General features: G+C 64.3%; 1 protein-coding gene across 1 annotated transcript; it reads right to left on the bottom strand.

Annotated features, from left to right (window-relative positions):
* Positions 1–2,229: 2,229 nt before the first annotated feature.
* DCST1 (DC-STAMP domain containing 1) lies at positions 2,230–11,161 on the bottom strand. The gene is made up of 16 exons (XM_043502265.1): positions 11,062–11,161; positions 10,822–10,944; positions 10,274–10,348; positions 9,950–10,078; positions 8,427–8,566; positions 7,737–7,914; positions 7,411–7,554; positions 6,887–7,008; positions 6,441–6,598; positions 5,921–6,020; positions 5,491–5,586; positions 5,186–5,312; positions 3,895–4,143; positions 3,537–3,760; positions 3,057–3,170; positions 2,230–2,478 (listed from the first exon to the last, which is right to left on the bottom strand). The coding sequence occupies exons 1-16, from the start codon at positions 11,159–11,161 to the stop codon at positions 2,230–2,232; spliced, it is 2,328 nt and encodes a 775-aa protein (XP_043358200.1).
* Positions 11,162–11,752: the final 591 nt, after the last annotated feature.

Genomic DNA, 11,752 nt, shown 5'->3' on the forward strand with positions numbered 1-11,752 from the left:
CCCTCTGCCCCCCAACTGCCCTCCTCCCCATCGCCTGATCCCCAACACCTCCTGACCCTCTGCCCTGCCCCCAAACACCCCCTGTCCCCCAACTGCCCTCCTCCCCATCGCCTGATCCCCAACACCTCCTGACCCTCTGCCCTGCCCCAAAACACCCCCTGCCCCCCAACTGCCCTTCTCCCCATCGCCTGATCCCCAACACCTCCTGACCCTCTGCCCTGCCCCCAAACACCCCCTGCCCCTCAACTGCCCTGACCCCAAACAACTGTGCCCCCCAACTGCCCTGCCCCAAAACACCCTCTGCCCCCCCAACTGCCCTCCTCCCCATCGCCTGATCCCCAACACCTCCTGACCCTCTGCCCTGCCCCCAAACACCCCCTGCCCCTCAACTGCCCTTCTCCCCATCGCCTGATCCCCAACACCTCCTGACCCTCTGCCCTGCCCCCAAACACCCCCTGCCCCTCAACTGCCCTGACCCCAAACAACTGTGCCCCCCAACTGCCCTGCCCCAAAACACCCTCTGCCCCCCAACTGCCCTCCTCCCCATCGCCTGATCCCCAACACCTCCTGACCCTCTGCCCTGCCCCCAAACACCCCCTGTCCCCCAACTGCCCTCCTCCCCATCGCCTGATCCCCAACACCTCCTGACCCTCTGCCCTGCCCCCAAACACCCCCTGCCCCCCAACTGCCCTTCTCCCCATCGCCTGATCCCCAACACCTCCTGACCCTCTGCCCTGCCCCCAAACACCCCCTGCCCCTCAACTGCCCTGACCCCAAACAACTGTGCCCCCCAACTGCCCTGCCCCAAAACACCCTCTGCCCCCCAACTGCCCTCCTCCCCATCGCCTGATCCCCAACACCTCCTGACCCTCTGCCCTGCCCCCAAACACCCCCTGCCCCTCAACTGCCCTGACCCCAAACAACTGTGCCCCCCAACTGCCCTGCCCCAAAACACCCTCTGCCCCCCAACTGCCCTCCTCCCCATCGCCTGATCTCCAACACCTCCTGACCCTCTGCCCTGCCCCCAAACACCCCCTGCCCCCCAACTGCCCTCCTCCCCATCACCTGATCCCCAACACCTCCTGACCCTCTGCCCTGCCCCAAAACACCCCCTGCCCCTCAACTGCCCTGCCTCCAAACAAACGTGCCCCCAACTGCCCTGCTCCCCACCCCGGCCCCCAAACACCCTCTGCCCCCAGCTGCCCTCCTCCCCATCGCCTGATCCCCAACAGCTCCTGACCCTCTGCCCGTCAACTGCCCTGCCTCCAAACACCCCTGTCCCTCAACTGCCCTGCCCCCAAACACCCTCTGCCCCCCAACTACCCTGCCCCCAAACACCCTCTGCCCCCCAACTGCTTTCTTCCCCATTGCCTGATCCCCAACACCTTCTGACCCTCTGCCCCGCCCCCAAACACCCCTGCCCCAACTGCCCTGCTCCCCACCACCTGTCCCTCAACTGCCCTGCCCCCAAACGCCCTCTGCCCCCCAACTGCCTTGCTCACACAGCCCCTGCCGCTCAAACGGGCACCGCCTTGGCCCCCTCTGCTCTGCTCCCCACTCCCTGCCCTCAAACACCCTCTGCCCCACTCCCCACCCCTCTGATCCCTCTGCCCTGCTCACTCCCCAGTCCCGGTGCCCCCAAATCTCCCCTGTGCCCCCACTCTGTCCCCCCGCAGGAGGAAGGGGCTAACAGGAGAAGCTTTTACTGCTGCCAAGTCTTCAGGACAACCCCGATGGGTTGGGAGCCAGGGGGTCGTTTGGAGGGGTGGGGGCAGCCTTTGAATGAGGAGTTGGGTCCACAAGTCCTGGAACTGAGTCATACAAAACTCTGGCCTCAGTGGTGCTGGCTCCCAGCTGCTCTTGCTGAGTCATGGGCATTGAGGGGTGGGGCAATGGGGCGGGGACACCAAAGATGGAAGGGGAGAGTTGAGGATCAGCCCCTGCACTGCAAACACCAGCTCTCTGGAACTGCCCTGACCACAGGCTGCCAGCAGGGTTTGAACCCGGGACACTAGCACAGGCCTCCTCCCCTGGAGCTAAAGGACTAACTCCCTCAGCCAGCAGGAGTAGCAGGCTGTTATCCTGTCTGTGCACCAGCTGCTGGAGGGGGACATGAGACAGACATGTTTTCACCAGCACGGGAGCAGCCGCAAGGCCAAGAACAGCGTCTGTTTAATGAGCCAGGAGCCCCATCCTGGGGAGGAACCTCTCACTGGCCCCCCCCAGGCCTCAGTCCGCGTACGTCATCTGCTCCTCGCTGCTGCTGTCTCCAGACAGGGGCATGTGGCCGGGGGTGCAGGCGAAGCAGATCTGCCCCATGTCCCTCCAGCAGGCCTGGCAGTACGTGGTGCCGCAGGTGGGCGTCGGGCACTGCTGGGAGGTGCGGCTCTCAGGCGAGCCGCACAGTGCACAGTACCTGCGCAGGCAGTGGCGCAGACGTGGGCACCAGAGGTAGAAACGCTCCAGCAGGGGCTTCTCCTGCAGAAGGGACAAGGCCAGGGGCTCTAAGTGGGGCTGGGCAGCGGGTACTTCTCCCCAGTGACTGGAAGAGGCAGTTTCCCTGGGGCCTGGGGCTTTTGCTTGGCATCCTCCCCACAGCCCAGCCTGGGATCTTGTCCTGGCTGTGGGGTCAGAGTGGGAGCCAGAGCCCGTGCTGTGAGCAGGGGAAGCCCTGCCCTGGAATGCGCGACAGCAGACAGAGTGGGGGAGAAGCAGGAATACCGTGAGCTGGGGAGGGGTGGCCATCCACCTGTGGCAATGGGCGTGGAACATCTCCCACAGGCAGGCGAGCATGTGCACAGGTGTGCAGAGGGTGTGTGAAATGGCTCCTCCATGCATGTGTGAGTTTGTGCACAAGTGTGCAAAGGGGCGTGCCCATCAGGCGTGAGTGTGGCTGCTCTCTCCACAGGCGCACCAAAGCGCGTGTTGCCCTGGGTGTGCAAGGCTGTTGGCGAGCTGCCAGGGGCAGACAGAGATGTGTACATATGTGGGGACTGCAGGGCCATCCCTGTCCCTCGTCATCCCCATGCCCTGCCCAGCCCGATGCCTGCACTCACGAAAGCCTGGTGCCGCCGGGCATGCCGGGCGATGCGTCTCCTCTGCAGCCGGACAAAGGCCTGGCGCTTGTGCAGCAGCTCGTTGTACAGGAAGAGAACCCGCTTCTTCTCCCGCTGGCCGGAGGGCAGAGCCTGAGGGGCAGTGGCGGGAGGGCGACAGAGCCCACCTCCCCAGCTCACTCCCCTGGGATCTGGGGGTGACCCCGCCCCCCAGGAGTATGGGGAGAGTGGGGTCTCAGCCCCCAGCCCAGGCAGAGGGCCCTAGCTGAAACCTACCTGGGCCCGATTAACAGAGACAGGGGTGGGGAGGGACCAGAGGGGTGATGGAGGAAGAGGGGAAACATAGGGGAGTGTTGGGGATAGAGGGGAGGGAGGAGTCATGGGGGAAAGAGGTCAGTGGGGGGCTCTCAGTGCAGGGGGTGGGGTCGGGGGGGGGGTCTCGTGGGCAGGGGAGGGGTCCGTGGGAGTCAGGTGCCTCACCTTGGGGAAATAGAAGGCAGCAATGACACGACGCAGACGGTGGGCATACACCTGCCCCAGACACAGCAGCACCAGGGCCCCCAGGGGCAGGCAGCTGGCCAGGTAGTCGCTCTGTGTCATGGCCTGGGGCTGCGGTAGGCAGGCTGCGGGGGGGTCGGACAGACAGACAGACAGGGTGAGGCCTCGGCTCCATGTTCCCCTCATCCCATTCCCCGCCCCCACCCCTGGAGCAGCCGGAACTCTGAGAAGGGGAGAGGGCGCTGCCCTGGGGTCTCGCTCTGGAGGCCCCCAGTGAATTTCCTGAGGGGAGGGGGAATATCCACAGGGAGGGAGCAGGGACCCTCCCCTCCCTGGTCACAAATGCCCAAGGCCGTGGACAGCAGCTGGGCAGAGATGGGCCAGGCCATGGGAGCCTGCACCCGCAGGATCCCCATGTCTGGGGGGAGGGCACTCTCCATGTGGGGGAGGGGTGTCCATCTCCCCCCCTCACCCAGGTTAGTTGACTCCAGCGCCATCTCGGAGGATGTGTTCAAGGCGCCAATGGTGCTTCGGAGAAGCCGGGCCAGCAGGGAGTGGCCCCCGACCCGCACCTCCAGGTGGTGGCTGCCTGCAGCAGATGGAGAGATGGGGTCATGAGGAGAGGGACGCTGGGACACACATGCAGGTGGGGGTCTGAAGGGGCCTAGGGAAGGCAGGGAGGGGAGTTGATGAGCCCTGCCTGTGGGGCCGGAGTGCGGGTGCCCCCTGTGATGAAGTGGAAATGTTCTTAATGTTTTCTCCAAATACTGTGTGAGTGCCTCAGTTTCCCCTATACAGTTCTTAAGTCTTTCGGTGGTGGGATCAGGGGGTGTGACTGTTGTCGAGCCCTAGAGGGCCAGTGTGATGGTGTCTGCACAGAGAATGGCCGACACCCTGTCTCCTGGCAACTGATGGCCTGGGCCCCTCCCCTGCAAGGTGCCAACTGAAGGTGTGGAGAACAAAGAGATCAGGTGGCCTCCTGCCCCAGGAGAGAGACAAAGGCCAGAGGAGGGGCTGGAGGGACTTTCAGTTTAGAGCTGGCTGTGGAAATGGAGGGAGGCCCCGGGCCTGGGCTCCCTACCCCCAAAGATGGACCTGACTGAGGGGTCCTGTTCTCTGCACCTACAAGCTCCGTGTTAGACCATGTTCCTGTCGTCTAATAAACCTTCTGTTTTACTGGCTGGCTGAGAGTCACGTCTGACTGCGGAGTTGGGGGGCAGGACCCTCTGGCTTCCCCAGGAGCCCCGCCTGGGCAGACTCACTGTGGGAAGCGCACGGAGGGGCAGAGGATGCTGGATGCTCCGAGGTCAGACCAGGAAGGGGGGAGCCGGGTGAGCTGTGTGTCCTGCAGACAGGCTGCTCCCAGAGAGGAGACTCCCCAGAGTCCTGCCTGGCTTTGTAGGGAGCAGGTCCAGAGCATCGCCCGGGGACTCTGTGACACCCCCTACCAGATGTTGTGAAAGGCACTTGCTGCTGCTGAAGGGAGGCCACCATCCAGAGATGGTACCATGAGTCTGGGGGCACTGCCCCCTCTGGGGACGGTGCCCTGGGGCTGGAGTGCTATGCCTGGGGATGGTGCCCTGGGGCTGGGGTGCCGTGGGGCGGGGCAGCTGCCTGTGCCAGGCACTCACTGCGGAAGGAGTACTGCACAAAGGAATGGTGCCGGATAACGCTGAACATGGTGTAGAGCACGTGGTCAAGGCCCCAGGCCAGCAGCAGGAAGAGCAGTGGGGGGATGCACTCCAGCAGCTCCAGCATCTAGGGGGAAGGGGTGCGTTACAGCCTCCCCCCGGCCCACCAAATGTCCCGCAATCCCAGCCCAGTGCTCCCCCAAAGCACGCCGCGCTATGCTCGGTCAGCGCCAGTCCCATGGGAGTGACGCTGCCGGGCAGCCAGGAACACCCTGTGCCAGAGTGGGCACCCGGCCCCCACTCACCAGGCTCTTCAGTTCGGGCGGCTGCACGGCCAGCCTGCACGGGAAGATCACGCTGGAGACCTCGGCCCGGCGCAGGGGCAGCAATGTGCGCTTCTTCTGGAAAGACAAAGCGGGGCTGGCAACCAGGGCCTGCCCCTCCCAGGGGCCCTCACCCCACCCCTCGGGGAACCCAGGGCCTGCCCCTCCCGAGGGCTCTCCCCCCACCCTTCCTGAGGGCACCCAGGGCCCGCCCATCCTATGGGCCCACACTTCACCTCCCGGCCAGGGGCACTCACCTGGGACAGCAACAGGGTGCAGGACAATTTGTGGACTGTCTGCCTGGGACCCTATTCCCGAGCCCACCAATCCCCAGCCCAGGGCTCCCCGAGCCAGCCAGGTGCCCTCCCTGAGCCAGCCAGGTGCCCTCTCCGTGCCGGCCAGGTGCCCTCACCTGCTTCCAGCGCCGGGCATCGAGCTGGCGGAAGTAGGTGGTGACGTAGAGGTTGTCGAAGCGGATGTCGTGGTTGTAGTGGTTTGTGTAGGAGAAAGCGCTGGGAGACGAATGGGGGGAGCTGAGACCTGGGGCCCCACTGAACCCTACCCCCCCATGCTGGGCCCTGACAGACAGGCACATGGGGCGCAGAGCCCCACCCCTTGTTGCCAGGGGAAGCCTTGTCCCAGAGTCCGCACAAGCCCCAGGGCTCACACAGCTCATCCACAGATCGCAACGGGCTTTATAAGGGCAGGAGCCTGGTCTCTGTTTTACACATGGGGAAACTGAGGCACAGAGTCGGGACAGGACTTGCCCCAGGTCAGCCAGTGGCCAAGGTGGGGCTAGAAGCCCAGTCTCCAGAGTCCCAGGCTGCACTCTACCTGCTAGGCCAAGCTGCCCCCCATAACACCCCCCCAGGGCATGTGGGAGTGAGGGCTTGGGGCCCATCCCATGCCCCCTGCCGGGTGGCCGAGCTCACGCGATGAAGACGAAGAGGAAGGTGCAGGAGAGCAGCAAGCGCAGCACGGAGATGGTCTGGCCCAGCCGGGCGCTCTGCTGACGCACGGTCGAGGTCACCTCCTCGGTGAGCCGCTCCCGGGACACGTTCGCGCCCACCAGTGTGTCCTGGGGCTCGTGCTGGGGGGCAGAAAGCCCGTCAGGGCAGGGAGTGCAGCCTTCCCCAGGGCCCCAGCAGCCGTGGGGGCTGGGCAGTTCACCTCTGGGGGCACTCTGTAAGGGGGGTGCTACGCTCCTTCGGGGCCTGGCTGGGGGGAAAGGTCGGGCTCACACCCGGGAGGTGGGGAAGATGTTACACCGCGGGGGGGCACTCGTTCTGCCTAGAGTGGTGAGGGAGGTAATGGGGGGGTCACATCTTGGGGGGAGGGGCGGGGGTCACACTCTAGGGTGGGGGAGGGGCGTTCATACCTTGACAACCAGCTGGGCACTGAAGTCCTGGCTGATACCAGCCACGGAGTGGTTCACCTTGTCATAGGTCTGGCCGAAGTTCCCTTCCACGGGGATCTTGTCCTTGCACCAGGTATACATCACTGCGGGGAGGGATGGGGTTGTGAAGTGATCTGCATGGAGTGGGGAGCACCCCACCTGCCCCCCATCCTGCCACAGCCCCACCTGTCCCTCCCAGCTGCAGTGCTCAGGGCTGCTAGAGGCGGTGGGGGGGCTTCCTGGCTCTTCTGGGCTCTGAGCTGGATGCTCTGCTGGGGTCTGAGAGCACCAAGGCCCCGGATGGGAGAGGGCCCCAGCTTGGGGGGGGGCAATGGAATGAGGGGGTCTCACCCTCCCCGCCGCATCCCCCATGTCCCTGGACCTGGGCATGCAGCAGCTCTGCTCTTCCCAGCCCAGGGCTCCCAGCTCCTCCACCGGGGGGTCACCCTCTGGCCCCCTCCCCTCTGCCAAAGCTGCCCCAGCACAGGGGCTCCCTGGAGACTCACCCTGTACCATGTGGCAGAGGAACTTGAACTTCATGGGCAGGCAGAGCAGGTGGCTGATGAGGGGCACAGCGATGCTCCGCAGACAGGCCTTGTGCTTGGTATTGAACCAGGCCTGGCAGCGCCCGATGGCCTCATCAACTATGTCTGGGGAGTGAGCAGGTCACTGGGGCATCTCGCCATGGCCCAGCGCAGCCCCCGGCTCAGCCCCACCCAGAGAGCGGAGCCGCAGCCTTGCCTGGTGCAGCCTGGCCCTGCCTTGGCCCCCTCCCCACCACAGGCTGCCTGGCACAGGGCCCCCCGCCCCCACACGGCCTGGGCACGCTCACATTTGCAGCGCAGTTTGGTTTTCTGCTCGTACATCTGCTGTGTGCTGGGGGCATGGCGCCCCTGTGCCCGGCGCGGGCGCCTCACGCCGTACCCCGCCTCACTGGCCACCTGCTTGTTCAGCCCCGCGAAAGCCTGCAAGATGTTCCGGGTCTCCGCATTGAGGGTCCGCCCACCACTCTGCTGGGGGAAAAGGTGCTTGTGGGGGGGTCTGCTGATGGGGGGGACAGAACCCTGGCCTGGGCTGAGTGCGGGACCCCCAGGCTCCACCACCATCTAATGCCCTTACTCCAGTGCCCGTCCCCAACCGCCCAGCTCCTCTGCCCGCCCCAGCTTGGCTCCCCAGTGCTCAGCACGCCCTGGCCAGGCTCCCCAGTGCTCTGTGCCCTCCCCCCGAAGCCGGGCTCCCCAGTGTCCCTGCACCCCGCCCCCAAGCCGGGCTCCCCGGTGTCCCTGCGCCCCCTCCCCCAAGTCAGGCTCCCCGGTGTCCCTGCACCCCACCTCCAGCCAGGCTCCCCGGTGTCTCTGTGTCCTACCTAGCCAGGCTCCCCAGTGCTCCAGGCCGACTCCCCGACCCCCCACACTCCCTCCACTGCACACACACCCCAGCCAAGCTGCCCTGTGCCCTCCCTGGCCCGAGCTCCTCATTGCCCGACCCGGCTGGGCTCCCGCCCGTGCTCCCTGCTCCTCACCACCAAGTCTCGCAGCATGGCGCGCAGGGGGGCCGTGGACACCCTCCAGATCTGCCGGCTGTGGTTGATCTGCAGCTCCACGGTGCAGCCCACGGAGTGGATCACCTCGTCCAGGTTGTGCCGCATGTTGGCGATGGGGCCTGGGGATGGGCCGTGCGGCCAGGTCACAGCCTCCCTGCGCCAGGGCAAGGCCTGGGGCCAGAACCACCTGGCAGCCCCCGATGAGATGGGGTGAGAACCGCAGCCCCCGCACCATACCCTGAGGGAGGGCGCAGTGGGGTGTGGGGGTCACCCCCAGGTACCCAGGTGAGGGCGCAGTGGGGGAGGTGATGTTATTGACACAAACTGGGACCATATAGATCATTGTTGCCACCAAGATGCTAGAGTGGCATCAAATCTTGTATAAAGGGGGTCAAATAAGGTGTCTAAGAGGAGGTTATGGTTGGCTGGTTAGGGTTATGCTGTCTGGGTACATGTATCATTTTTATATTTAAAGTTATCAGTATTGGCTCTGGACTGTCTGTAGTTCAAACTTGTGCTAGGCTTCTGAGTGACACCCCAGACAAGTTGGGGTCAGCTCTGCCTAGCCTGCTGGATGACCCATTAAGGACCATCAGCTACACAACTGACCCATTGAGAGAAGGCAGACAGGCCTCGTGACTCAGCCAGGTAGGCAGGGCCCTGCCTATGGACAGGACTCGGGGGTTTTCCAGGCTGTGGGCTGGGCAGCTTTCCTTGGGACAAAGAAAGAGAAGCTGCATGGCAAGAGACTATGAAAAGCTGCTGCAGCTCCTCCATCTTCTCTTCAATCCTGCTTCTTGCCTCTGGAGGGACTTTGCTACAAACGGAAGCTCTAAACAAAGGGCTGAGGATCCAGCTGGGGAGATTCTCCAGAGACTTGATTTGAACCTGCCGTTTATCCATCGCTGCTGCAAGCCTGAATCAAGAACTTTGACTAACATGGCTGCTACTCTGATAAAAGAACTTTGCCGTTACTGTAGGTCATTGATTCCATTTAACCAATTCTAGCTCTCATCTCTATTTCTTTCTTTATATGAATAACCCTAGAGATTTTAGATTGTAAAGGATTGACAACAGCGTGATTTGTGGGTAAGATCTGATTTGTATATTGACCTGGGTCTGGGGCATGGTCCTTTGGGATCGAGAGAACCCTTTTCTTTTACTGGGGTATTGGTTTTCATAACCATTCATCCCCATAACGAGTGGCACAGGTGGTGATACTGAGAAACTGGAGTGTCTCAGGGAATTGCTTGTGTGACTTGTGGTTAGCCAGTGGGGTGAGACCGAAGTCCTCTCTGTCTGGCTGTTTGGTGTGCAAGAGACCCCAGCTTTGGGCTGTGACTGTCCTGCTCTAGGGAATTTGTCCTGAATTAATACTCTCAGCTGTGGGGAGCAGGGGTAACACCAGGTGCCCGGTGAGGGGGCAGTGGGGGGGGTCACACCAAGTGCCCGGTGAGGGGTCACTGCCCCCGCCTATCTCCAGCCTCATCCTGGCTCCTTACCGTCATAGACCGCAGCCAGGACGTAGGTGAGCAGGTAGAGCCGCCCCTCCTTGCCCAGGAACTTGGGGGCAACCAGGAGGCTGGCGCAGCGGAAGTACGGGGAGACGCTCCAGCCCAGGGCACTGACACCTGAAGGGGAAGGGGGCTGAGACAGCTGGTAGCTTCTCCCCACAGCCTGTGGCCCAGCTGAGCATCGGTGAGGCCAACCCGCCCCCCCCACAGGACACAGGCACTGCTCCCCTTCCATGGGCACTCTCCCACCAAAGGGCACCCCCTCTCCTGAGCACCCACCCACCATGAGGCACCAACCCCCTGCGTACCCACCTGCCAGCCCGTACATCAGCTCGATCTTGTGACCCTCGTCGATGCTCATGGGGAAGATGAGGAGCTGGGAGAGGCCTGGACAGCCAAGAAGCTGGAATGTGGGAGCCGCCCTGAACCATTTGGGCCCTTCCCTGCCCACACATCCCTCCCTCCAACCCCACACACGCCCCGCCCCCCAGCTGCACTATGCCCATCACGGGGTGGGGGGGAGCGCTCAGGCCGGCTGCAGGAAGGCCACAGCCTAGGCAGCACAAGACAATGGCCCCAATTTAACAAAATGGGGTTGGAGGCTGATGTGGCTAAACTGGGGTGACCCCCACCCCAATATCCCCCCGATACCCCAGTGCCCCTAGACACCCCGACATCCCTGTTGCCACCAATGCCCTGGCATTACTGGCCCCCATCACAGGCTGCCAAGCAGCCCCCCATGTGTCCACCCCACCCGCTCACCCCCGCAGCAGGGACCCCCATCTCCTGTCCGTTCTGGGCACTAACACCCCCCAAAGGCCTCCCCAGCCCCCTGACAGGGCCCGACCGGGGGGACTCACCGAGGGCCAGGAAGCCCCCGACGCCCGCACCCAGGAAGAACTTGCTGAGGCGGAACTGGTGGGGCTGGCTCCAGAGGAAGTGGGCACAGCAGGTGGGCAGCAGACCCCCGGCTCGCTTCAGGGCTGTGGAGAGAGATGGGGTAATGCTGGGTCTCCCCAGGGCACCACGGGGGGTGTAACAGGGCCCTGGGATTGAAGGGGCTGGGGCCCAGGCCAGGATCCCCAAGAGGGGGGTCTCACTCGTATTGGGCGGTTTCTGCCGCCTCGGTCTCCCCATGCCAGCTGTGCTCTCCTCCCCTCGCCACGGCTCCAGGACCCCCTGAGCCCGCCAGTGCCCCATATCCCGGCAACGGGCAGCGACGCCTGGGTCCCCCCGTGCCTGCCACTGCCCCATATCCCGGCGACGGGCAGCGATGTCTGGGTCCCCCCACGCCCACCACTGCCCCGTATCCCGGCGACGGGCAGTGACGCCTGGGCCCCCCCCGTGCCCGCCAGTGCTCCGTATCCCGGCGACGGGCAGCGACGCCCACCGTGGAATCCTGCCCAAGTGGAAGCTGACGGGGCCCTGGTGCCTGTGACGCCCCAGGAGTGGGACGCCGGGTCCCTGCACCGCTGCACAGCTGCCCCCGTCCCCGCTGCCGCAGCCCCTTGGCCCCAAGGCAGACTCGAACGCAAAGCCCCACAGGCTGGGCTGGTGAGAAGGAGAAACAGGCCAGGGCCAGCTGGGTGCTACCACCCCAGAGCCGCCTGGGCCGGCCCCAGCATCACCCGCAGCAGGGCCCAGCTGATCTTTGCATCACACAGCCCCCTGGCCCAGCCGAGCTCAATGTCCCCCACAGGCTGAGCAGGCAGGAGCCAGCCCCATGCTCACCCGGGCGTGCTGAGAGCCGGGCACACCGTGGGCTTCTGGAGCAGGAGAGAGTCAAGCAGC

This window comes from Dermochelys coriacea, chromosome 24 (assembly GCF_009764565.3).
Source record: "Dermochelys coriacea isolate rDerCor1 chromosome 24, rDerCor1.pri.v4, whole genome shotgun sequence".
In the NCBI taxonomy this organism is placed as follows: Eukaryota; Metazoa; Chordata; order Testudines; family Dermochelyidae; genus Dermochelys; species Dermochelys coriacea.

Bases quoted from the DNA above. Each gene is read 5' to 3' on its own strand.
- DCST1 (XM_043502265.1), bottom strand. From the start codon at position 11,161: ATGGGGCACTGGCGGGCTCAGGGGGTCCTGGAGCCGTGGCGAGGGGAG. The intron at 8,567-9,949 runs GTAAGGAGCCAG...GCCCATCCCCAG, and splicing joins CCTGGCTGCGGTCTATGACG to GCCCCATCGCCAACATGCGG. The intron at 7,009-7,410 runs GTGAGTCTCCAG...CCCTCCCCGCAG, and splicing joins CCTCTGCCACATGGTACAGG to TGATGTATACCTGGTGCAAG.